At 44.2% G+C, this 26570-nt stretch overlaps 1 protein-coding gene across 2 annotated transcripts in view; it reads left to right on the top strand.

Moving 5' to 3' along the window:
* The first annotated feature begins 11861 nt into the window (after positions 1–11861).
* Positions 11862–26570, top strand: part of DPYSL2 (dihydropyrimidinase like 2) — an 87320-nt gene continuing 72611 nt past the window's right edge. For both annotated transcript variants that reach the window (XM_054997526.1, XM_054997525.1), the window contains exon 1: positions 11862–12215. In XM_054997526.1, the coding sequence (XP_054853501.1) occupies positions 11862–12215 (354 nt within the window). The remainder of the gene's footprint in view (positions 12216–26570) is intronic.

The following is a 26570-nucleotide window of genomic DNA, read 5'->3' as shown; positions in this document are numbered from 1 at the left end:
AGCCAAGGGACTGACATTAATGGGTGATTTCAGATCAGTGAATGTCTTTTAATATCCATCCATGGAGTTTGCAGATTTAACTAAAATACACATTACCCATGCTACTGAAAATATTTCTGTTAAGCCTCTAAAATGAAGAACTAACAACCCCACATGGAACATAGTTATTCCCACTCCTTTAAAGGTGGTATGTATAGTATATTCCCAGGAAGTCTTCGTTTAGCTTAAAGCCAGTGGAATGCTAGAGAGGGAATACCATCTTCCATCTTCCCCTCTCTTTTGCTTCTGGCTAATAAGATGCGCTGCACAGCTTGAATCTGCTTTTAAATGGGAATGGATGGCATGCATCTAAGTGCATTATAGACCCTGGAGTTAATCAGATTTGGGGGCTAATAAGGATTTTAAAATTTCTGAAAGCTTCTTCCTTGGAGAAAGGGCAAGACGTACAGCACATACTACACTGTGATTGTGTTGGATGTCATTTTAGATGACTTATTTACCCCACTTTTTTTCCTAACCCAAAGCGGCTCACATAGGGTTGCCAGCTCCAAGTTGGGAAATTCCTGGAGATTTGGGGGGTGAAAGCTGGAGAAACTTGGAGAAAGTGGGGTTTGGGGAGGCATGGCATAATTCCATAGAGTCCACCCCCAAAAGTAGCCATTTTCTCCAGGTGAACTGATCTCTGTGTCCTGGAGACCAGTTGTAATTCTAGAAGATCTCCACCCACTACCTGCAGGTTGGCAACCATAGGCTCACAAGAATGCCCAGTTTAAGTAAACAATAATTTAAACTAGCAAAACACAACTAATTAACAAAGAACACAAAAACCAAACTCTTTGTAGGTTTTTAATTCAGTGGTCAGCTCACTCAAGGGTCACATGGCAAGCCACAGGCCAAGAACCCTTCGCCCTGTGCCACAATGTTCACAACTCAGTGAATTTCCTAGCTGTTGATTATATTGTATTTTCACTTGTACTGTGTACCACCTTGGATCTCAGTGAGAAAGGCAGACTATAAGTAACAACAACAACAACTTTGGCCATATCCTGCAGACAGGAAGGAGAGAGAAATACAGCTGAGGTATTCAGCCAGAACAATGTTTCCCAACAAAACACACACACACACATACACACACACACACACTGTTGAAGCATCTGGCCATTTTCAAACCCATCTGGAGTTGATCAGTTTTGTCTCCATGCACTGAAGACAGGGGAGAAATGAGCCTCTGAGATTGAAGAACTCATGCCTAAGAAACAGCCGCCGTATCTGTGGAGATCCCAAGGCAGACAAAGCATTCCGGAGTCTGATGTGGCCTTGCCTTCTTCATTAGGGAAACTTTCCCAGACTATGAACTTTTTTTGACTGGCAACAACTGTTGAGAACGAGTCAGCCTCTTGCTCTCAACCCTCAGCACAGCAAGACTGCTGCACTTTGTTTTTCATAGTCTGCATACACTTACAGAGGAGCCTGGCCATTCTTGACAGTGTCAGAGTGCTGAGCAATATTGGCCAAAATATTCTCTGTACTAACTGACTGCTGCCAAGAGGCAGAGGTGTCCTAGTTATAATGACTTTTCTTCTGCTTGCAAGTTTGCCAACAGGCCTGGAGAAAAATGTCCTGCCCTTTCAACAGAGGCTTAACATGAAGAAATGGCCAGCCAGAACTTTTCATGGCATGGAGGTAAATAACATCACCTGATAAATATGCATCCATTAAAGGGACAAGTTGATTTTTTTCTCCAGGTAGCTGGCGTGGCTATGGTGCATGAGACATCCAGCCTTGCTCCATTCCAAAAGGGATATGGGCAAAAACACCCCCTTTAGATCGAGAGCAGACTTCAAGTCACCATGGCATAGAAACTTGTGTGTGAAGTCCTTCAAGCTTGCATTTACAAATTGACATTTGAACTGGCCTTATGTATCCATTCTTCTCCTGTTGCTTGAAATGTGATGTAAGTACTATAGGGCAAGTCCTTGTAGCTTTCCAAATATAAAAGTAACACACAAATTGGTATGCTCTTTTGTGCATAAGTTTGCCACACCAAAACAGGATCATGTCTTAAGTGTTCTATTTCTCAAATGTCTCCCTCCTGTCTCTTTGCATCCCCAATAGAGAACTCAGGTTCAGTATATGAGCAGAGAAATAATAATACATGATATATATTTTCATTCTTTGTAAATGTAATAATTTTTTTTGTAAGAGTGAAAGTGACAGCATTGGATGGAAACAGCTCACATCAATTCTGAATGACGTGGATTAATAGCTGAACGTTCTTGGGCAGTGATTATTTTTCAGCTCAAAATCTTTTCTTTACAATTAAGTTCCCTGAAGGGTTTTTGGTGAATTAAAACTAATTAAAGCTTCCATTTTAATACTGGGTCAGCATGGACCATTGTTGCAATGCGGCTCCTAGTGAATTTTAAGAAATGTGTGCTAATAGTTTGGGGGGGGGGGCAGCAATAAAAAGATGAATACATCTATGCTATGAACTAGGGATGGATGATTTGAAACTGCTCCTGTTTCTTTGAACATCTCTGTTGAATACTTAAGAGTGCTTGATGGCTCTTCCTGAGTGTTCCTGTACCTTCAGTTCTACATCACAAATAAATGTTTAAGGATGAGTTTTAAACAGTTGAAACTTCTTTGTTTGTAGTTGAAGCATTCATGCACTATGGCACACACCTTCTTAAGGACTCACTAGAGTCTCACTATAAGTTACATTATCCTGAGGGGCTGTCTGGGTCTGCCATTAATCAGATGTGATGGATGTGATGAGGACACGAAGATAATGTAATGTATAGTTAAGCCCTTAAAACAGAAATACCTCTTCTAAGATGCTGGTGACCGCTGCAGCTTTGGTATGTATTTACATTAAAAACAATGTCTTGCCCAACTGAGTGAATGATTAGTGGCAACTTTTTTACTGTGTAATCCTAAGCAGAGTTACACCTGTCTAAGCCCACTGATTTCAATGGTCTCAGATTTAGAGTAACTCTTCTTAGGATTGCACTAGAAATCAATCCATTTTAATTGATTGACTAAGCACTGAAGCCCCAATGCCAACTTTGTAAATAGCAGCCTCATCTCCTGTGTGATCTTGCATACAACCCATACATCTATGTGCAACCAGCAGATGGCTTGTGTCTGAGGTGGACAGTGGACAGCTAAATGCTTCCCCCACTCCCTTCTCTGTTTGCCCTGAAAATAGTTCTAAAGACTGTCTCCCAAAATTTACATTTGGAATCAATTGTCAAATCATTGTTCTTATTGTTGGTTTAAGTCTGCCTTTGTGATCAGATTTTATTAATTAGTGTTTGAACATGCAAATCCCCACATGGTTAATTTAATAATAGTAATAATAACAACATTCGATTTATATACTGCCCTTCAGGACAACTTAATGCCCACTCAGAGCGGTTTACAAAGTGTCATTATTATCCCTACAACAAAACACCCTGTGAGGTGGGTAGGGCTAAGAGAGCTCCAGGGAGCCCATGGTCACCCAACTGGCTTCAAGTGGAGGAGTGGGGAATCAAACCCAGCTCTTTAGATTGGAGTCCCACGCTCTTAACTACTACACCAAACTGGCTCTCAGTTTAGTTAGAACTAGCAGTCCAACAGGGTTTCCCCACTGAAACCAATTTTGTTTTACGGAATTTTTATACAACTACCCCTCCCTACAAAGACAGAAGAGGTTCCTCTACTTTAAGGTGGTCCATGGGGTCCAGAAAATGCTTCTTAGATAGTATCCAAGAGAGAGATTTATTCAAATATTCTATCTTAAGGAAGGGACATGAAATGCTTACCCTTTACATGGTATTTTACAGGCTCTAAAACATTTCACATTATCTCAGTATTCCTTACAACACCCTGTGATATAGTTGAGTATTTATCATTGTCATCCCCGTACTGTATACTGGGTGAGTGTGAATGAGGGACCAAGAGTGAGATAGGATAGGAATGGGGGTCACTGGAAGCTCATTGCAGCCATGCTTGAGCATCTACATCAACTTCCATTCATTTTTCAGTCACAATTAGGCTTGCCATTCCCCATTGGGGGTGGGGGATCCCCTGCTCCCACCTCCTCCCCCCTTCCCCCACTTACCTGGACAGCAGGGGGACGTGCCCCCTGGGACACCTCCCAGTGAAGCAGGCGCACCCTTGAACCTCGATGTGGCATGCCCCCATGCTCTGCTGCAGTGCACTCCCACGCCCCACAACGGGCCTATATCGGGCCAAATTGGACCCTCGGGGGGGGGGGGGTGATTCAGCCCTTTGGGGAGTGCATGTGCACTCCCAGGCCACTCTTTGACCCGCGTGATGACATCACTTCCTGGAAGTGACATCACCACGCACGCCCAGAGTGACAGACAACTCGGAAGCCGGTGCAGGGTAAGTGCCAGCATCCCAGTCTCCCTCTGGGGAACTTAAGGGACTTGGCAACCATAGTCATGATGATCAGGGGCCTAGAAACCAAGCCTTACGAGGAAAGACTGAGGGGCTTGCGAATGTTCAGTTTGGAGAAAAGGAGGTTGAGGGAAGACATGATTGCTCTCATTAAGTATTTAAGAGGCTGTCACTTAGAGGAGGGAAGGGAGCTGTTCCTGGTGGCAACAGAGGATAGGCCTCAAAACAGTGGGTTTAAACTATAGAATGGAAGGTAATGGCTGGACATTAGGAAAAACTTGTTCGCATTAAGAGTAATCCAGCAGTGGAATTGGCTGCTTAGGGATGTGGCAGGTTCCCCCTCACTGACAGTCTTGTCAGGGATGCTTTAGACTGTTCCTTCATTGGGCAGGGGACTGGACTACATGGTCTCCAAGTCCCCTTCTAACTCTTAAGATTCTATGATTCTATGAATCTATGAGGCTGGTTCTGACCTTAGTACCTGTGATCCACAATATTGATACTACTCTTTAAGTCGTAGTTGGAAGGCACATGATGCAGCATTCTTACTGAAGCTAAGCAGGTCTGGGTTGAGTCTGTGTCTGGATAGGAAGGAACCCAGCTAAAAACCATTGCACGTCATGGAAGAAAGGCAGAATGTAAACAAATACCTTCATCCTATTGCAGATGATTCTACCTTAAACTTAATCAGGTTGCTGGTCCATCTAGCTCAGAACTATCTACTCTGCCACGATCTGTTTCCCAGCCCTGCTCTGGAGATGATGTGTTGCACGCAAGACCTTCATAATGCAACACCAGTGCTCTATCATTGAGCCATGCCATTCTCTCAGAAAATTCCTACCATAAAACAGTTCTTTGCCTTGTAGAGTTTAATTCTGCTACAATCCATAGCTAAACTAGACCATGTCTGTCAGCTGAGGCCATTTCCATCAAGAATACAAGGCCTCATATGAACTGGCATGAACTAGCATGCCCAAACAGGCCATTTTGCGGCAGCCAATCAATGGCTTCTGAGGCAAAACCAATGCTTCATTAAGTAACTGTACTAATTAACTGGAGATGCAAACTGATCTAGTGGGCCTGCTGGATCAATACAATGGTTAGTATTGCCTGCTAGGAAACTTAAGGAATTCCTTGGGGTAAAAACTGGCATTGTAAAGGTAACATGTTTAGTATGCAGTCTGGGGAAATGGTCAAGGGAAACTCCATTTCAATTGACTTTAGTTTAGATTGAATAAAGTGTGGTTCATATTTTGTTTATTGAAAAAGGATAGTTTGGTGCTGTGATGTTTTTGGAAGGGGGGGAGGATCATGGATCAAATCCCTACTCAGCCTTGAGGAATTGTTGGGTTTGATCCAATTATTCCTTTTACCTAGGCTTGGGTGATACCCACACAGCAAAGATTCACCAGGTTTCTTGTTGCTATTGCAGCTACTGATTAAATGCTGTGGCAAAGGATGTTGCGCATGGTTTTTAAAAATCGGAAAATTCTATAACATTATAATGTCAACAATAATTTTTTTAAAGGACAAGTACCCTAGTAGCAGGCAGGGGTGGGGGAAGAAGGCCATCATGGAAGACTAGAGCAGGGGAAATGGAGCTGATACGGTGGGTACAGGGAAGATCTAGACATTTCCATTCACGTCAGCCACTTTGGCTTAGCTGAAATTTTCCAGAAAAGGTTATAGTGAAACAGGTTTAAGAGATATAGGAAAGCTGGGGAAAAGCTGGAAGGTATGCAAAAGCACCACAATGGCAGTGTGAAATCAAGGAGAAAAACCCATCAAAGCCAGACCAAACACCTGGTATGGAACAGGTCATGCTTTAGACATATAGCAGAATGAATGAAGTGATCAGATTCTGAGAGGGTAGAATGGATTGTACCACTTCAGATTGTGGGTTAGCAGAGTGATATATTTAATACACCTTCATGTGAAATCTCTCTGCAAATAAAAAGCCAGCCTATTCTAGCATATTAGGGGGTATTTATCATGCACTTCTGCCTTATAGATGATATCCTGTAGTGTAGAAAATCAGTTTTAAAACAGCAAAGAAAATGACGCACAAAGTTGCCTTTTAAAAAATCACTAAAATGGCCACTTGCAAAAAGATTAAACAGCAAGGCAGTCAAAGGGATGGGAAATAGCATTTTAGAAATCTATTAGCACAGTTAGGTAGAATTACTGACAGAAAGATTTAATCGGAAAGCTCAAGCTGAGCTAATGGGAAGGAAAGGTAGGGGTAGTTTCAATACTTATTGATCAACAGCCTAGGCTAAAAAGCACAGCCCTTTGATCCCAAGCAAGTTCAACAGTCAATTAATGCTTCATACATAGATGTTAACAGCTATCCCAAACATAAATCTTGATCAAACAGAGTGTTCTTATACAAGGTTGTGTAACAGACACCTGCTGCATTTGGATTGCTAGGATTTTCCAATAATGCTGGCAATTTCCAGTACCAGGCAGATTGTGCCCATGTATGTCCTTAACAACAGTATTGGAAGGACCAGACCCTCAGTAAGAAGAAATGTATAATTTATTTATTTTAAATGTCAGTTTCATCATAGGGCAAAGCTGCAGCGTAATGATTAAGTGGCTGGACTCCAAATCAGCACTCTGCTAGTTCAACTCCCGCTACTGCCATGAGCTCTGCAGGCGGCCTTGGGGAAGCCACACCTCTCAGCCCCAGCTGTACAGTGAGAATAATGATGACACTGACTTTGTTTACTGCTCTGAGTGGGGCATTAATCTGTCCAGAAGGGCAGTATATAAACACACTGTTGTTGTTACAGTTGCTTTCGTATGGAGGGGTTTCTCTCTTTTTGCATCCAAACTGGAGCAGTATTTGGAGGGTTGGGGTGGGCATGGGGAGTCATCCACAGGTCATCATCACCTACCATCAGAAAGAATGTAGGAATCGTCTGCCTGATCTGCTGGGGAAAAGAATTCCAAACTGAAAAGTCAGTCAAGTCTGTGTTAATTTAGAATCTGATGAAAGCTTTTCATATATGGGAACATTAAAATTTATTACTCCCCTCCATCTGAAACCCATTCTGTTACCTTGGGGCTCCTGTTACTGATGTATGCATAACAGACACCACTTTTCCCATGTTGAAAGTGGGTCACCTACAAATGAAACTTCTAAAATGATGTGCATTATATATTTTTTAATTTCCACAGTAATGAATCACTGCTGGGTTTCAGCAAAACTCCACAAAATAGAGTGGGCTGCCACAGGAAGGCATTTGAGACAAGAGACTGAACCTCAGGAGGCCTGGCTGGCTGTTACCCAGCCTGAGAGACGGCATCTTTCTGACTCCTCCAAGGTGATGGGAGAATTCCTGGAATCAACTGCAGTCTTTTCAAGTAGACTTGGGTGGAATTAATTTCATTTTTTTCTTAGATTTGCATCTTGCTTTTCTGACTATCCTGTCACATTGGTGCTTACATCAATAAAAAGAGACAGGTCCTGCCCCCAGGCTTACATCCAAAGGCAGTGAGGCATGTAAGGGAAGAATGGAAAATAAAGGGGAAGATCACCTTGTACACAGTTGTGTCTGGAGCACGTTTCCATTTCCAGGCTGAACTTGCTTGGATGACAGTGATAGAATTACCCTAAGGTCAGTGACCAGAGGAATGCCTCTTTCCCCAGGAGAGAACCTCTTTATTTATTTAGATATTTATACCCCAATTTCCCCCCAATTAGTGACAGAATGGTTTTATCACTTCATTCTGCTGCATCTAATAATAATAACAACAACATTCAATTTATATACCGCCCTTCAGGATGACTTAATACCCACTCAGAGCGGTTTACAAAGTATGTTATTATTATCCCCACAACAAAACACCCTGTGAGGTGGGTGGGGCTGAGAGAGCTAGAATCTGTGACTGACCCAAGGTCACCCAGCTGGCTTCAAGTGGAGGAGTGGGGAATCAAACCCAGCTCTCCAGATTAGAGACCCGTGCTCTTAACCACTACACCAAACTGGCTCTCAACACCAAACTGGCTCTCAACTGGCATGTACAGTATAGTCACAGAGAATGGAAAAAAAAATATTTAATGTATCTCAAGAGTAACTGCAAAACAGAGACTGCCGGGCTTGGCCCTGGAGTGCTGCCATGCCAACGCCTTCTCCTTCATTGACTTCCTGTGTATCCAAGCTCAAGATTCTTTTCTTCCTGCTTTTCCAGCTGCAGAAAGTAAGCAACAATGATTTTCCTCCTAGTATCAAGGATTGTAAAGAATGTGATATAAGATTCATAAGAATTGTTAAGATAAGAAAAAACACAGAGGGAAATAAAAATCCCCCTCATTATACTGACACTGCTGATTTTTATTTACTATGATTTTGATCCAGGGAAAGTTAGCTGAGTTCCACTGAAATCAGTAAGATGAGTTAGTTATAGTCTGAAGAAGGGAGTTCTAACTCTTGAAAGCTTACACCCTGAAAAATCTTGTTGATCTCTAAGGACTTAAATCCTGCTGTTTTACTGCAGACCAACATGGCTGCCCACCTAAGACTGTCCTTGTGGGGGAAACCATGTGTGCCTTGGAGGAGGGAGTGAGATAAAAACACATTAAATACATTTTTGGCACAAGTTCCGATGTAGTATTAGCAGTAGCTGTTGATTAAACTTTTTAACTTTTATAGGTTTTCTTTTATTACATTCAGGGCCAGTTCAGGTACGCAGCTATAAATTGGTTCAACAGATAGATTTTTCATTTTAGTTTATTTATCTTATTTAGTTGTTGTGTAGATCTTAATGAGTTATCAGGTCCCAAAGCAGCATACAATATCATTCTCCTCTTCTCCATGTTATCACATGAACCCTGTGAGGTAGATTGGTGGTGATGGAGGGTACTATCAAGTCATGGCTTACATGTGGAGAGCCTGTTGGGGTTTTCAGGGCAAAGGATTAACAGAGGTGATTGGCCATAGCCTGTCTTTGCAACCCTGGTCTTCACTGTAGGTCTCCCATCCAATCACTAACCAAGGTTGACCCTGTTTAGCTTCTGAGATCTGGTGAGATCAGGCTCGCTTGGGCTATCCAGGTCAGGGCATGAGGTAGATTAAGTTGAAAGAAAATGACTGGCTGGTTCTACGGCAGAGTGGACTCCCAGATCCTAGCCTGACAACTGAAACTACCACACCATGTTGACTCTCAGTTTAAATAACAGAGAACGTGAGTGCTTTCCAGTGACATGGTCTATTACACCCAAATTTGTTTCAGGCTGCTGGTGAAAATCACATCATGAATTGCAGCCAGTATTATAGAAGTCTCTTGAATGCTCTTCTTCTTCTGGCAGTGGACTGTATTGATGGACTGTTAATCAGTGATTCTGCCATTAATATTGATAAACTTTAAATAATACATGATTTGGGGTACATGATAGACCATATGTTGCCCTGAACCTGAAACAAGCAGGCCTGTAATTCTGGGCCACACCTAGGTATGCTGTTGAGATGGACAGAGGAAAGGGGGATGGAGCAGACATTCTTTTTCTCCCTAGAGGACCCACATTTCTTCCCCCTCATTAGTCACCAGAGCACATCTTTGGTCTTCTTCAACACAAAGCACTGGGATTGTTCTTTTCCTTTTAGAAGCTGAGAGCTGGGGGAAAAATCATTAGACTTTATTTTATTTAACCACGACTACTCTTGCTTGTGACCTTGACTGATTTAGGCTTTGGGGAGGGGTCTTTTTGGTAATAAGGAAAAGAAATAGGGGAAATTCCAGTTCTTTTGTGTTTCTTGCTAAGAGGGTTGGTATTGCTGGGGGGCACAGATGATTGTAAATTAACATTTAATGGTATGCATCTGAATAGATGAATAATGCATAACAATAAATTGCTTGGGGAAACCAACTGGGTGGGGATGATACTGAATATGGATTTAAAAAATAATAATACTTCTGAGGAACATCTTGAATTATATTGTTTAGATGGGTGTTGGCAAAGCTTTCCCTGTGTTTCATCTCAAACCTTTGGGGCTAGAAAGACATCTCTGTCAGTTCACTAGAATAAATACTGTGTATTTTATGTCAATTGTCCAGTAACTCTTATTATTAGTATTATAAAAAACGCTTGAAAATAGAAGATCGCAGGAATATACCATTAAAAATCTGTTAACCTTCCTCAGAGCTGAGCAAAAGGCTGGCGTAAAGATTAATTGAGTGGGTGGTCTGGGGATTATTAATAATACAGGGGTTGGGTCCTTGTCCGAGATCGTCTCTCGGGTGGTCGCTGGTCATCTTCCGACCTCATTCTAGCGCCTACCAGGGGAAGCGGTCTTCTCCCACCACAAAAGAAAGCAACGGCTGCTTCTGCCCAGCGTGGTGCTGAAGGGACAGCGCCACGAAGCCACGCGGGCGGAAGCCCATCTGGCTCAACAATGGAAGGACCCTCGTTTTGCAACCGGGGCTGGGGGGGGGGTGGATTCCGGGGGGAGGGGGCTCATCTCCACAAAGGCTGGGGATCTCGGGCATTTGGGGGTGGGGATATCTGAGACAATGACTGTTCATGAATGCCTGTCGCAAAGTGCACACCCCTCCCGTACACACTCTGAGCTGCAATTTTACTCTCCTCATGATGACAGTTTTGCCAAGGTCAACCTTTGCAGACCCCATGCCCCAGGACAAGCCGTGCCAGTGGACTGAATATTTCCTCTTATTCCCATGGAAGGACCTCTCCTCTCCACAGCTTGCTGCCTCTCCTCTTCATTCTCCTTTCATGGGAGGGGGGGGGGGACTTAAGTCGCGGCAGTGTCGCCCTTCAGTCTGTGACTCAGCATTCTTCCCCTCCACAAACCGACAGCTGGGACCCTTTCCTTGCCCTGGGGCGGGGGAGGTTAGGAAGAATCCGGCCGCCCGTAGCCCCGTTTGATCGGGAGGTGGGTGTGGCCGAGGGGAAAACCTCCAGCTTCTCTCCCTTGTAAGGGGGGCGTTGCTCATTCGTGACACCCCCCTCCCTCCAGCTTCCCTCCCTACCACTTGTGGCAGCTGCAGTGCGCCGGGGGTGGGGGCTCCTTTCCCCAGCTGATCCAGTCGATTCGCCCATTTCACTTGTCACATCACTTCCGGATCAATCCCCAATTTCTGCTGCAGAGTGGGGTGGTTTTTTTCTTTCTGTCCTCCCCCTCCCCCTCCATCAGCTGGATGCTGGGAAACTTGAATCCACCCCTCCAGGCTGCGCCGTAACTGCCTCCCCCGCCGCCTCTCAACTTTGCATCGCGGCCAGAGCTCGGGCGTCCCCAACCAGCCCTGTCTGCTCTATGAAGGCGAGGAGCAGTACAAAGACGCGCGAGTCTGCCGGGCGCAGCCCCTGCCCACCTCGCCTCGCCGCGCCGCCGCCGGGCTCGCTCCAGGAGCGGCGTGGATTCTCTGATCTGTTCTCGCTACGCCTTTGAAGGAGACACCCGCCCGGGAGACGCCGCCCGCCCCGAGCCATGGCCGAGAAAAGGCAGGCAGGCAAGCCCGGCGAGGAAGAGGAGGAAGTGCCCGCCTTCTTCAAGAACCTGGGCTCCGGGAGCCCCAAGCCGCGGCAGAAATTCTGTGGCATGTTCTGCCCGGTGGAAGGCTCCTTGGAGAACAAGACCATCGACTTCGACTCCCTCTCGGTGGGACGCGGCTCCAGCAAGATCGTGGCCAAGCAGAAGGACGTGGCCCACCTCGGAGCCGAGGCTCAGTCCCCCTATTCCTGGCAGAGCAGGAAGGGAGGGGAACCATCTGTTGATTTCGGAAGGAAGGTGGAGATCCGGAGAGCCTCTGGCAAAGAAGCGCTGCAGAACCTGAACGACAAGGTGAGTGGCTGCACTTGGACCTCGGCTGGCCTGAGAGTTTGCCCCACTGCATCTGGGCTGAAGGGGGCAGAAACTGCTCAGACATTATCCCCACGGGTAGACCATCAAGGACAGTGCGGAACAACTCAGCTTTCCTTCCAACCCCCAAATACATTACTAGCAACACCCTCCCCAAGCATTTTCCAAGCAGTACTCTAATAGGAAAGCTCCACCCATCTGAGATGCTTTCCAAGACTGTATGCAGTTGCCAGACAAAGATGATGCCTGGCAAAGCCAGAACAAATAAAAAAAACTATTCTTCTTAGTCTAGCTGCCCTGATCCACCATCTGCTTGTTCTGGAGCAGTTTCAGGGAATGCCGTGGAACTCCTCCAGAACAGGAGGTTTCACACCCTAAGAACTTGATATAGTCCAATATTGAATCAGAGAGAGTATCTCCCCCCTTGAATCCAGCAGGCAGTGACACTCCTTGGAGATTGGTCTGAGCCTCATGCAAAAAGTAGATGCTGAGGAGTCAATGCTGGTTACATTTCCAAAGTCAGGCAAGAGAAAGGGGGCTTGGTTGCTAGGCAGCCAGATGCAGTCATGGATCACCTGTGGCCCTGCAGAAGGAGGACAGTTGTGAACCAAGAGAGATGGAGAATATATTAGTTTCCCACAGCCATACCATAACTGGCCAGTGAAGATATTGGGGAGGGGGAGGAAATTGGCCTCTGAGATCCAATGAAGGCTTACCTTGTGTGCATAGAACAGACCATGGTGCTAACAAATGGCAGGCTTGAATGAGCCAGCATGCTGGTAACGGTTAGATTGTCAGGCTAGAATCCCGAAGACCATGGTTCGAATCCCCGCTCTGCTGGCTGATCTTAGGCCTGCAGACTCACCAACTTTACAGGTTTATTATGATAAAATGGAGAAGAGAATGATGTAAGCCACTTTGGGCCCCATTGGAGGAAAAGGTGGAGCATAAATGAAGTAAATAAAAGAAGGTCTCAGAAATAAGAGGCATAGCACTAAGCCAGCTTTGCTGGTACCTCTAATTGAATAAGATGTATCTGTCCCCCACCCAACACACACTGGTACCGCTGCTGTTTGCAAAATATTAAACCCAACTGCATCTTGTTTCTCATTGCCTCTGGCTTTATGTCCTGTAGAGTACTACATGAACCACCCTCCATACATGCCACTCTAGGCGGTCACCTCTAATCATCACTTACTGAGAAAATAGTACAGCTAGCAGGGGGAGGGAAAGTGGGTGGAGAGGAACAGCCCATTTTTAATCTTTTTAATTTGTTGCCACATGTGGGGACACGATTCAGTTACAACTCCATGTGTGTCCAAAATGATTAGTCACTAGCCTACCAGAAATGCTGGCAGGAATCTACATGGCTTATTTCAAACACAGTCCTCAACCTTGTTTTCCTGGACACAGCAATGGCTGTGCCATAATCTCTCTCCTTTCCTTCAGCAAACATCTTTTAACACCCCCCCCCCCTCCAAACAGCTCTGGCTGACTGTGTAGGGTTGCTTTCTAAGAGAAATATAAGTCATTTCAAACAAGACCATCTGGGATATAAGCCAAAGAATATTGCTGGACTCTGCACTTTCTTTTGCCGTAAAAGAGCTTGCATTCATAGCTTTGAAGATCAGAGGAAGCTGACACCTGACAAACTTTTAGCAGCACTGGAGAATGCACTTTTCATAAAGTAATTCAGGTAACTCAGCAGCTTTAATTTTTTTTTTTATCACAGTCACACCCAGGGGGTGAAAATAAATTTCTTACTAACATGAACACTCTTGGAAGGTTTGAAACAGGAGGCATCATTTAAGCCATTTCTGCCTGAAACACCATACTGATGCCTGCGCTCATGCCACATCTTAGAAAGGTCTGCTGATGTGCCCCTGCCATGATTAGATATTCACTGAGGGAGCCTATCCCCTCTAACATCAAGAGCCACAATTTCAGCCTTAACCATTTGTGCTCATCTCTTCTGACCATGCTTTCTGCAAACTCTGATGGACCAATTCACCCGTACATCACAAATGTAACATGTGAATGGGACTGTTGAAAAACATGTGCATTGTATTGGTATATTAATCAGAGAGCAAAGGTCCGTCATAAATCTAGGTCTGCTGCTATATAATGTCTCTCTCTCTCTCTCTCTCTCTCTCTCTCTCTCTCTGTGTGTGTGTGTGTGTGTGTGAGGGACAGAGGGAGGGAGGGAGGGAGGGAGGGGGGGCAAAGGTTATATTCCTGGAAGCACTAAGTTGTATGATTTACCATGCAATCCTGAGCAGAGTTACTCTGGTCTAAGCACATTGATTTCAATGAGCTTACACTGGGTTAAATTTGCTTGGGATTGTGCTGTAACTCTATTCATGATATTAATGACAGAGGCAACATCTAGGAGGCAACATCCTATGCACCCTGTTTGTTGGCTGTCCTGAACAACTGGTTGGCCACTCTGTGAAAGAGGATGCTGGACCAGACGGGGCCCATTAGTCTGTTCCAGCAGACTCTTATGTGAGAATGGACGGAGGCTAGCAAGGTGTTTTTGTGGAACTGTTACTTTGAGGGATCCCAGGTGCACGCTAGTGGTGGACAATCTCCTGTCAGTTTACCTGCTTACCTGCTGGTCCTTGGTGACCAGTGGGCGGTTTTCAGCAACCCTGAGGTTGCTCGTCACTGGCAGGCACCCTGGGAACACGTGCGGCATGCATGCTGTTAGCAGATGTGACAATATCACTTCTAGAAGTGATGTCATTGCGCCAGCTGTGGGAGTGCGCCCATGCTTCATTTAGAGCCCATGCTCAAAGAATTGGCCCCACGTGAAGTGTGGGAGGGCTCCTATGGATGGCATAATGACATCACTTCTGGAAGTGATGTCATTATGCAACTGCTGGGGGGGGGAAATGCACAAAAGGCACAAGGTATACAAGGTATTCTATACATTTTGTAGTCAGTTATCGACAGAGCTTTTTTTCTGGGAAAAGAGGTGGTGGAACTCAGTGGGTTGCCCTCGGAGAAAATGGTCATATGGCCGGTGGCCCCGCCCCCTGATCTCCAGACAGAGGGGAGTTTAGATTGCCCTCAGCGAGTGGTGCGGAGGGCAATCTAAACTCCCCTCTGTTTGGGGATTAGGGGGTGGGGCCACCAGCCATGTGACCATTTTCTAGAGGTTCCGGAACTCCGTTCCACCGCATTCCAGCTGAAAAAAAGCCCTGGCACATGCCTCAAATACAGAAGGTCCAAGGCTCAGTCCCTGGCATCTTCAGTTATAGGATGTCAGGAAGCAGGTGTTAAGACTGACCTTTCTTGGCCTGAGATCAGCTGCCCATTGCAGTAGATGGCCTACGGTCTCTTGGAATAAGTCAGCCATCTCATACCATCTCATGGTCTGAATTCTGCTAATTCACTTTGACATAATGGCTTGTTTTAAACATTGTGATGTGATTTTAATTGCAAGCCACCTTGAGCAAGACTCTGAAGAAATAGCCTAAATAAATAAATCAAAAAGTGTCCAGTAGCACCTTTAAGACTAACCAACTTTATTGTAGCATAAGCTTTCGAGAATGCATCTGACGAAGAGAACTGTGATTCTCGAAAGCTTATGCTACAATAAAGTCGGTTAGTCTTAAAGGTGCTACTGGACTCTTTTTGATTTTGCTACTACAGACTAACACGGCTAACTCCTCTGCACCTAAATAAATAGTTGGGAAATCACAAAGCCATTTGTACCATGGCCGAGCATCCAAATTGCTCCTGGTAACAGACCAACAATAGATTTGACCTGATGAGCCTGGGCCCTCGAACCAGCTGCAAAAGTCTCTGTTCACCTCCACAAGCCTGACCACACCCACTTTTATTGAAGTTGGGTATAGATGAGCCTGCATCAAATAAAGTCTTCCAGGTTAAACATAAAACCTTTATCTCCATTCACTTGATTCTCTGTTCATATTTGCTAACGTCTTTCTTTCTTTCTTTCTTTCTTTCTTTCTTTCTTTCTTTCTTTCTTTCTTTCTTTCTTTCTTTCTTTCTTTCTTTCAATACTTATAACAATAATAACATTTGATTTATATACTACCCTTCAGGACAACTTAACACCCACTCAGAGTGGTATACAAAGTATGTTATTATTATCCCCACAACAAAACACCCTGAGAGGTGGATGAGAATGACAGAGCTCCAGAGAGCTATGACTTACCCAAGGTCACCCAGCTGGCTTCAAGTGGAGGAGTGAGGAAACAAACCTGGTTCTCCAGATTAGAGTCCTGTTGCTCTTAACCACTACACCAAACTGGCTCTCAGTTTGGGACCCCAATGAGGTCCCAAAGCAGCTTATATTTTCCTCTCCCCCATTTTGTCCTCACAACAACAACCCTGTGAGGTAGGTTAGGCTGAGAGAGAGTGATGACCCAGCATTATCCAGTTAGCTTCCATGGCAGAGTGGGAGTCTGGGCCTGGATCTCCCAGCTCTTAGACCAGAACTGTAACCACTATACCACCTGACCATGGCTTACAGTCATTTCATATATCCTGGTTTCTACTCTTTAGCCTCAGCTAATATCTTAGTCATGAAATGGGTTTGCCCTCTTGATTAAAGATACCTTAATATCATGCTTAACGTTTTAAAAAGAAATTGGTTAGATCTGCATACACTTGCATTGTAATAAACGTATAGTTCTGAAGGAAAAAAAAATTCTTTGTTTTTAGATCAAACATAAATTACAGCAAGCCCCATCCAAGAAGAGGCAGGGCTGCCAAGAGCCACCACAGAGCTCCAGACAAAAATTTCCCTCAGTGTCTTCTCACACCTGCCAGATTATATACAAAAACATCCCATGAAAACAAATGACAGGACTTGCTGTTAGTATGAATAGACTAATGATGTGGTCATATGTGATCATATTTCCCCCCATTCTTCAGACTTATAAATACTCCTCTTTCTCCAAGAAGTTTAGGGCATGATCAACCCTGATTTTGTATTCAACACAGCGCTGTGAAGTAAATCAGACTGAGATTTGCTGACCCAATGACATATTTCGCCTTTCCTTCCCACTCAGTAAAAGGAGTGTGAAACACAGGAGTGCTTCAGAAACATCTTGCCAGGCTCCTAGGGCCCCCAGAATTTTGTTGTCCCCTTTGAACTTCCCATTTGGCAGCCCTCAGGTAAGGCAATTCCTCCTTTGTATAAAATTATTATTCAATACTTTTTCATCCCACCCTTCTTCCAAGGAGTTCCAACCAACATAACAACAACATTTGATTTGTATACCGCCCTTCAGGATGACTTAAGACCCACTTAGAGTGGTTTACAAAGTATGTTATTATTATCCCTACAACAAAACACCCTGTGAGGTGGGTGGGGCTGAGAGAGCTAGAATCTGTGACTGACCCAAGGTCACCCAGCTGGCTTCTAGTGGAGGAGTGGGGAATCAAACCTGGCTTTCCAGATTAGAGTCCAGTGCTCTTAACCACTACACTAAACTGGCTCCTCTCCTCTAACATTTGATCCTTTCAATGGCCTTTTCAGGCTGATTCAGGGTGACTGACCCACAGTCACCCAGCAAGCTTCCATGGCAGATTGGGGATTTGAACCTGGGTCTGCCAGATCCTGGTGTAATACTACCCATTACACCATTAACCATTATATCACGTGTGTGCCAAGTGCCCTAAAGTCACACCTGACTTATGGCAGCCCCAGCAAGGGGGCTGTCAAGGCAAGTGAGAAGCAGAGGTGGTTTGCCAGTGCCTTCCTCTGCAGAGCTTTTCTTGGTGGTCTCCCACCCAAGTACTGACCCTGCTTAGCTTCTGAGATCTGACGAGATCGGATTATATCATGCCGCCTTCCCTCCCCCACTAGATCATACCAACTCTCAAGAAGGAGGAATGCCCCTTCTAAGAGACAAATACACACACACACAATTTTGCTGCTTTTAACCCAATCAAAAGATTTTAAATTAAGTAATCTCACTGTTTAATTGGCTAAACATTAGAGCATGACCATGGTGATAATGTAATTCTCCATGCACTTAACAAAAGAGATTAGTTTAACAACACTTAAGGAGGCTGTGTTCTCTCCACTTACAGCTGTTGGGAACGGTAATTGTGCTTGTCTTGTATCCTTTTGAGTTTTACATCGAAATGTTGCAAATGCTTGCAAATTATCTTTGAACCCTAATGTTACCCCTTCCCTCCTCTATATTCGTGTGAGTATGTGTGCATGCGAGCTACGCTTCATGTGGTGGTGGAAAGTACCATCAAGTCATAGGCTGATTCCGCACACGTTGGATAATGCACTTTCAATGCACTTTATCAATCGTTTGAGGTGGATTTTTTGTTCCGCACACAAAAAAATCTGTTCCAAATGATCCATAAAGAGGAAGTGCATTATCCAACGTGTGCAGAATCACACATAGTTGACTTATGGCAACTTCAAGAGGGTTTTCAAGGCAAGAGACTGAGGTGGTTTGCCATTGCTTGCCTCTGCAACCCTGGTCTTCTTTGGAGCTCTCTCATATAATTACTAACCAAGACCGACCCTACTTAGCTTGCCTAGGCTATTCAAGTCAGGCTACGTTTCATAGATCTGCCAAAATGAGTTTGGGTCCATGACAGCTTATACCATGATACATCTGATAATGTTTAAGGGGCTGAAAGACTCCTTTTTCATTTTTGCTATAAGAAAGAAAGAGCTTTGCTGCTAGGTTTGAATGACCTGCTGAGAGTGAAACACTGAGCAAGATTAGGTTACCATACGTATGGAGCACACGTGCATTGTGTGGACTTTAAGTGAGAAGTGCTTGCCCACTTCTTTACCCTTTGAGTGAGATTAGCTACTGTAGATAATGCATGTGCCAGGGTTCAGTCCTCTTGCACTGACTGCCAGATGTTTGACCTTGGCTGCCCCTGATGTAGGCTCTTATTTCCTCTATGTTCCACTGCTGGAATTGAGCCAATGGGCCTCTTTCTGTCTCTGTCTGCCTTCTGACTCTGCTCTGGCTTCTCCTTGCTGGCACAGCACCCTGCCTCCCCAAACATGGCACTTGCCTTGGGATTACTCAGTTTGTTATGACCATGGTTGTTTCCGCATGAGGACAATTCCCTGTTTTGTTCTCATTGCTGCTGCTGCTGTGAATGGCTTTGCATTCACATTGGCAAGGATGCAACTCCCCATTAATTCCCCTCACTTCTGCCACCTCCCACCCTGGCTACTGGCAGGCTTTTGCCAGTTAAAAAAATGGCAATAAGTGTATTGCTACAGACTTACAATACTATAGAGATATACCTTCTTTCAATTCATAAAATTGGTAAAAGCCTGCTAGCAACCAGAAAGGGGGGCAGTGGTGCAGGTATGAATGGAAATGGTGACAAAATTGTGCTGGATGTGGGTGGGAAATGCAGAAATCTGTACCTTCCCATCCATACTACAACGGAGCCAAACAAAAGATTGCACCAAAGCAGGATTTGAATATTAGCCGTAGATATGCGGAAAACACAGAAGGTAAAAGACTGCATGAAGCAATATGGTCAATCCTTTCCAATCTGCAGCAGTTTGGAAGTAGGCTCATGGAGCAAAGCCTCCATGTGAAAACAATCCATGTCTACTCCCATTCTGGACTGATCCTGAACCTATGGCTAGGATTTATGTATCTTATCCCAGACATCCTCCCGCTGCACTCACCCACAGCACAGAGATACCCTGGCATGTCTTAGTTGCTGCTTGGGTTGTCAGCTGACCCTAACATTGCTCATCATCACTGAGATTGTCATTTGAAATGAACCTGGACCATACTTCTTAAACAGAGTACTTGAGTTTAACAAGAGTGTCAAGGCGCACCTTCCACTATGTTGAGGGCCAAGATTCTGAGAATGTCAAGTCAGATATGAAGGAAGGAAGGTACAGCTCCATGCAATGGTAAGGAATAACTGCACTATCTAAGAAGATCCCTTATGCAAAGCCTCATCTGAAACCCACTACCAAAAATGGTATGACTATTATAGGCCCATGATCCAGCAACCTTGATGAAGCTAAGCAGATTTGGGTCCAGTCAGTGCCTGATCAGGGGATCTCATGGGAACCCCATGTATACCATCCTGAGTTGAATGATGGTAGAAAAGGCAGCTATAAAGGCAATTAATTAACTAACTAATTAATTAAAGGATATGTGCTGTGGGGCTTAGCTTAGAGGGCTTTACAAAAAAATTAGACAAATTCTCAGAGGATTAATCTCTTAATGGCTATTAGCCATAATGGCTAAACTGAACCTCCATGTTCAGGGGCAGTATACCTCTGAATAGCAGATGTTGGGGGAGAAATAACAAGGGAAGAGCCTTTGTACATTGCTTGTGGGCTTTCTTGCTGCACTCGCCTGGGGGATGTTGGAAACAGGATACTGGATTAGAGGGACCTTTGGTCTGTTCTAGCCAATTAATTCTTATGTTTGTATGCAAGTTGGTATTAGGGATCAGGTATTACCATATGATCTCCTCTGGCTAATTCCTTTTCAAGAATCTTTTTTGTTACTCGGGCCAGTTAAAGGTGGCTGTGGCTGAGTGGCAGAGCGTCCGCTTGGCATGCAGAAGGTCCCACGTTCAACCCCTGCTATTTCCAGTCAAAAAAGTCAGGTTGTAGGGGATGGGGAAGACCTTGACCTGCCACCCTTTAAAGTTGTTGCCAGTCAGAGTAGACAGTACTGACTGTAACAGACAAATAGTATGACTCAGTATAAGGCAGCTTCATATGTTCAATTTCTTCCTTTGGCCAAGTCTTTGCCATCTTCCAGACAGCCTTACTGCTCTGGTTTCATTTCCCTTGGTTACGGTTTCACACACACACACACACACCAGCATTTCCTCACAGCTTTGTTGCATGTCCCTTGCTGTCCTAGGTTTTCTATGTTTTTTCTCCACTCTTTCTGAAACCCATTCCTATGGGGTTTTTTTTGAAATGGTCTGATTTCATTTTTTCACCTGTTTGTAATGCCTGCCCAATTTCTCATTTCTCTGCCCACCTTGCCATTTTGTTTTGGTATGTGGTGAGCAGTGCATGTTTTTTTTAAATTGCATGCTAATGATATATTGAAATCGCAATAGGCCAGGCGTGTGCTAAATAAATCAGCAACAACCAATTAAATAATCAGAAACAAGCAGCCAATCCTCTCCTTGATGCCACCTGGAACATTCTTTGTAAGAGCACACGGGAGCATCATGCCTGGCTGCCATTTTCATGCTCTGTGAGCTGGTTCCTTTTCAGCATGCAATCTAAGTGGAAAGACAAGCTTGTGAGAGTACATTGGGTCTCCTGGAGAGAAAGGGAAAACATTGGCTTGCTATCTATCTGGGGCGAGGAGATTCTTCTCATCACCAGTGTTCCCTTTCCTGCCTCCAGAAGAATGCCCAGCATGCCATCTGCAAAAAGTATAGAAACCAATGAAATGGATGCCCGCCAGCAATGGTCCAACACACTAACTGGTCTATTCTGGGTTTTTTTTTGGTGGAAGGACTCACTGATACTGAGTACTGGCACCTTTGGGGACGCTCGCCGATGTCCTGAGGGGAGAACTAGCGGAAATCAGTGCAACCATATATATGAGTACCGGCACCTTTTTAAAAACAAACAAAAAAAGCACTGGGTCTATTCAAAAGTTCATGATTCATTATTCACAAATCAGAATGCTATAAAAGCATTTCTTGGTATTGATGAAGATTTACTGGTGGTTTGGTGATTCTGAAGCTGAATTTGCCTTAGTATTAACTATCCCTCCCCCCCGCCATACCTACATACACTCAAGATGGGTAGCTGTGCTAGTCTGTTTGTAGCAGGAGAAAAGAGCAAGAGTCCAGTTGCACCTATAAGACTAACAAAAATTGTGGTAGGGTATGAGCTTTTGTGAGTCACAGCTCACTTCTTCAGATAACATACACTGGCACAGTTTCTGTGTATGAATTTTGTGAATAAGGACTACAAACACAGCAACATTATTTATTGATGAATAGGGCAAAAATGGTGTAAGGTGCTTCAAAGAACAATATTCTTCCAAAGTGACATCTCCTCAGTCCTGTGATTGGCCATGATCATAGCTATACTGATTTCTTTAGCTACTGTCTGTAATTCAAAAAGGGAAGAAAGGACAACACAGCCAAGGAAAACAACCAGTCAAATGCAGGAAAGCCCTGCAGCTAACCAATCAAAGGTTAGACACGTGCCTAAGATATGATTTTCCGGCAAGCTGATTAACTAATTAAGCAATACAGTGATATAGAATGTGTACAAATGGATTATGTGTGAAAGATCACCCCATCACTTCATTGCAACACTACAAGCACACACATAGGAAAGGCATTGAAAATATAAGGCCAATCTTGTAATGCCCATAGAGCTATGGTACGGTCTTATTTGGAATACTTACAGTCACCTCAAAGAGGACATTGCAGAGCTGGAAAAAGTACAAAGGAGGGCAACTAAGATGGTTAGGGAGTTGGAGCACCTTTCTCATCATGAAAGGTCTGGGATTTTTCAATTTAAAAAAGAAGGTGGCTAAGTGGCAACATGGCAGAGGTTTATAAAACTATGCATGGAGTATACAAATTGGATAGAGGAAGCTTTTCCTCCCTTTCCAATAATGCTAGAACTTAAAGGCACCCAGTGAAGTTGCTGGGAGACAGGTTCAGGACAGACAAAAAGGAAATGCTTCTCTACTTGAGTAACTGAACTGTGGAACTCACTGCCAATGGACAGAGTGATGGCCACAAGCAAAGATTTCTTTAAAAGGAGATTAGAGATATTCATGGAGAAGAGGCCCATCAAAGGCTATTAGCAATGGTGACAAAAAGGAGCCTCAGTCAACAAAGACAGCAAACCTCTGAAACCCAACAATAGGAGGTAGCATCAGAGGAAGGTCTCGGTCTCTATACCCTGTTTGTTTGGCCCTCCAGGGCAACTATTTGGCTGCTGTGTGAAAGAGGATGCTGGAATAGATGGACCACTGGTCCAGTCCAGCAGGGCTCTTCATATATTCTTCTCACCTGCAGCTTTGCAGTTGAATTAGGATGACACACTTTTATATATGGATATATATATGGATATATATCTTTGTCTAAGCCACCAGAAGCAGCTGATTCAGTCCTGGGCTGAGGGAAGAATGCTGTGGTCAAATGAGTCAGAGGGAACAAGAAGTCTGCTTTCATGCAGGGAGGATTCTTCATGTTGCTTTTATTGCCACCGAGGCATTCACAGAGGCAGCAGAGCTTTCACCCAAGAGTGGTTGGTGCCCTTTCCTCTGCAGCAGCCATTTTCCTCTCTGCACCACTGGAGAGCTTTTTGAGGCTTTAAAAAAAATTTAAAGGTAATTTCTACAGAATTATAGCTCCTTTACTGATTTCTTTTTGAAAAGCTATTATGGGTGGTATGGGTGTGGGGGAGAATGGGCATCCACAAAAGGTTAGCATGGGGTTACCAACTGTGGGTCTGGAGATTGAAGGGTGGAGCCTGGGGTTTGGGGAGGGATCTCAGTGGAGATTAATGCCATAGAGTCCACCCTCCCAAGCTGTTATTTTCTCCAGGGGAAGTGATCCCTGTCATCTGGAGATCAGTTGTATTTCCAGGAGCTCTCCAGATCCCACCCGGAGGTTGGCAATCCTAGGCTAATGACAAAGAAATGATGGCAGCATGGATGGGATCTTTGAAAATGTACCCCCTCCCATCCAGACACTGCTTGGACTGCATTCATTCTTCACAAATCCACTTGAAGCAGGTTTGGGAAAGAGGATATTGAGAATGGAGAAAATGTAGAAAGAGGATGATTTTATACCACAAAGTCTTGTAGATCACAGAAAAAATATAAAACAAGCAGCATGATAATTAAAACACATTTAGTAAAAACATCACAGCATTCTTATTGCACAATCCCTCTATATACAAAAAATCGCCTCTCCTCTTGGATCCACCCAATCTCTTGCACTGATTTGTGCTACTCTGACCTAAAGACTGGACTATTTCAATGTGTTGGTCATGGGGCTGCCTGTGAACAAACCAGAAATTGCTGTTAAATGCAGCAGACCATTTGTTCACTGGGTCTAGTCATTTCAGTCACATGAAATCTATATTAGGTTAACTGCATTGGCTGTTGGGGCCTAGGTACACATTATATTGTTTATGGGTCCACCCTGGGTCAGCTCTATCATGCGGTCAACAATGGTTTAGCATTCCCTGTTGGAACTTAAAATTCTCAAATATGTGTGTGTGGGGGGGCATGGGGGGCAATTTGGTTGGGGAACATGGCATACATGAATAGAGTTCTAAGCCTCTTCCTGAGTTATTTTTCTGACCTGAAATGTCCCTGGGGTGCCATGTGTATATATGTGTGAAACATACTAGTTTCTCTAACAGGACACATAGTGGTTTCTTGGGTCCCTTTCAGGTAGGCCACATGTCATGGGGGGAGGCTAAAGCTCCATCTCTCTGTGTGTCATGGTCCCAATCCATATTGGGTCCCATCCCCCAATGCCTGAGAACATAAGCTTCAAGAAAAAAATCCCAGCGTGCTATTGCTAGCCAGGATTGACACTGCTAGACTTGTAAGTAGTATATGCTTCAGCTGTTAGTCTCTCACTTTTTTGCCAAGCTCAATTCAACATGCTGGTTTTGACTTCTGTGGCCTGGGACACCCCTATCTGAAGTACCAACTCTCTCTAGCAGGCCCATGTGTCAACTCTACCCTACCTGGCAATGCCTACTTTCCATCCTTTCTTCAAGGGAAGTTAAATCAGTCACAGACACTGGGGCTGCCTAGTGAGGTGAGAGCTGAATAATCTTTGCTCTCTTTTAAGACAGCACGGAAAGCAGGGCTCTTTGGCTGGGCTTTTTCTTGGTTTTATTTGTTAAGGGTGTTGCTAAAGATTTGTTTTAGATTATAATGATGTTTCATGGCATATTGTATTGAATCATTATTGGAAAACACTTCTGGCTGTAGTGGAAAAGAGATATACAAAGGCCTTGAACAAATAAATTAAGTGCTGTCTATGCACATTTAACCAAGGTTGCCCTTCAGAATGTGACACTTTATACCTGTATAAATGTTGCCATCTGTCAGAATAACACCAATGCAGCCTTTTCAATTTGGTATTTGAAAAAGGAGCATAAGACATCGAGGCATCAAGTTTGATCCAAAACCATGTTCTTATCAGCTCAGGCAGGAGAGACCTCTTCTCCTCGCTGCTGATAGATTTCATGCCTGTCTTTGGGTAGGCTCCATCCTTTGTTTTATATGAAAGCAGAAGGGCATATGAATAAAAAGCGAGTTCACACCCTCATATCTATCACTCCATGACTATAGCAGCAAACTGTTATTTGTACGTGTGAAACAGCCACTACAGACAAAATTTTTTATATACCAGTACATAACCCCAAACATAGTACTTTGCTATGGGGACAGTTCACAGTTTCAACTGTGGGTCATTTCCAGTGCCATCCTGAGTTACGCCCTTTGAAGTCAACACATTTAGAAGGGTATAATGATGCACAGGACAGTACTGTTGATGTGTACAATGTGACATTATAGATGCAGGTTGCAATCTCATCAGAAGCCACATATAAAATCTATGCACCAGTCTTGCTCCAGCACCCATCCCTACCTATCCTCTTCAAGTCAGATTCTTGCAGGTGCTGGCATAGCACCCAAATACCGCCCCATAAAAGCTTCCCAGCCAGGCAGGTGCCCTGGTTTGTGTAATAAGAGGATTTGGTCTGTTCCTTCCTTTGATAGGGTTTGATGTGATCCTGACATAGTTGGGGGTTGGAGTTCTCCATTCATGATGACTACTGATCTCTAGAGAACAGAGATCAGTTCCCTTGGAGGACGTGGCAACTTCAAAGAGTGGTCTCTACAATATACCATAAAGCCTGGAGAAATGGAAGTGATGTCATATCTCCATTGCCCTCTCCAAAAAACATCCTCCCCTATATTACCAGGGATTTCCCATGGTGGAGTTGGCAACCATATTCTGACTGCCATGCTGAAAAATTTGACCTCCAGCTAGCCTTACCAGGGGGGGGGGGGAAACACGTACTGTCAGACAGAGTCAAAAGGAATAAACAAGGCCCTGGCTTGCAGGTGCTCTGTCCAAAAGAATCTTCAGTACATGTACAAGGGAGTATCCAGTATTTGTAAAGAGAGCTGTAAATGTCTGGACGTTCCTTGCTATGTTGCAAGTGAATGGGCTTGGAATAAGCAATCCTCTCTGCTATACTGCCAAAAGTCTAGATGATGATAAAATTTTAATGGCATCTTAATTCATGATTTCTTCTTATGCAAGCCGTGCCCAGAAAGTATCCATAAAACCTGAAGAGCTAGA

This window comes from Eublepharis macularius, chromosome 14, assembly GCF_028583425.1.
Source record: "Eublepharis macularius isolate TG4126 chromosome 14, MPM_Emac_v1.0, whole genome shotgun sequence".
Classification (NCBI taxonomy): Eukaryota; Metazoa; Chordata; class Lepidosauria; order Squamata; family Eublepharidae; genus Eublepharis; species Eublepharis macularius.
This window is presented reverse-complemented; position numbering and strand designations above follow the sequence as displayed.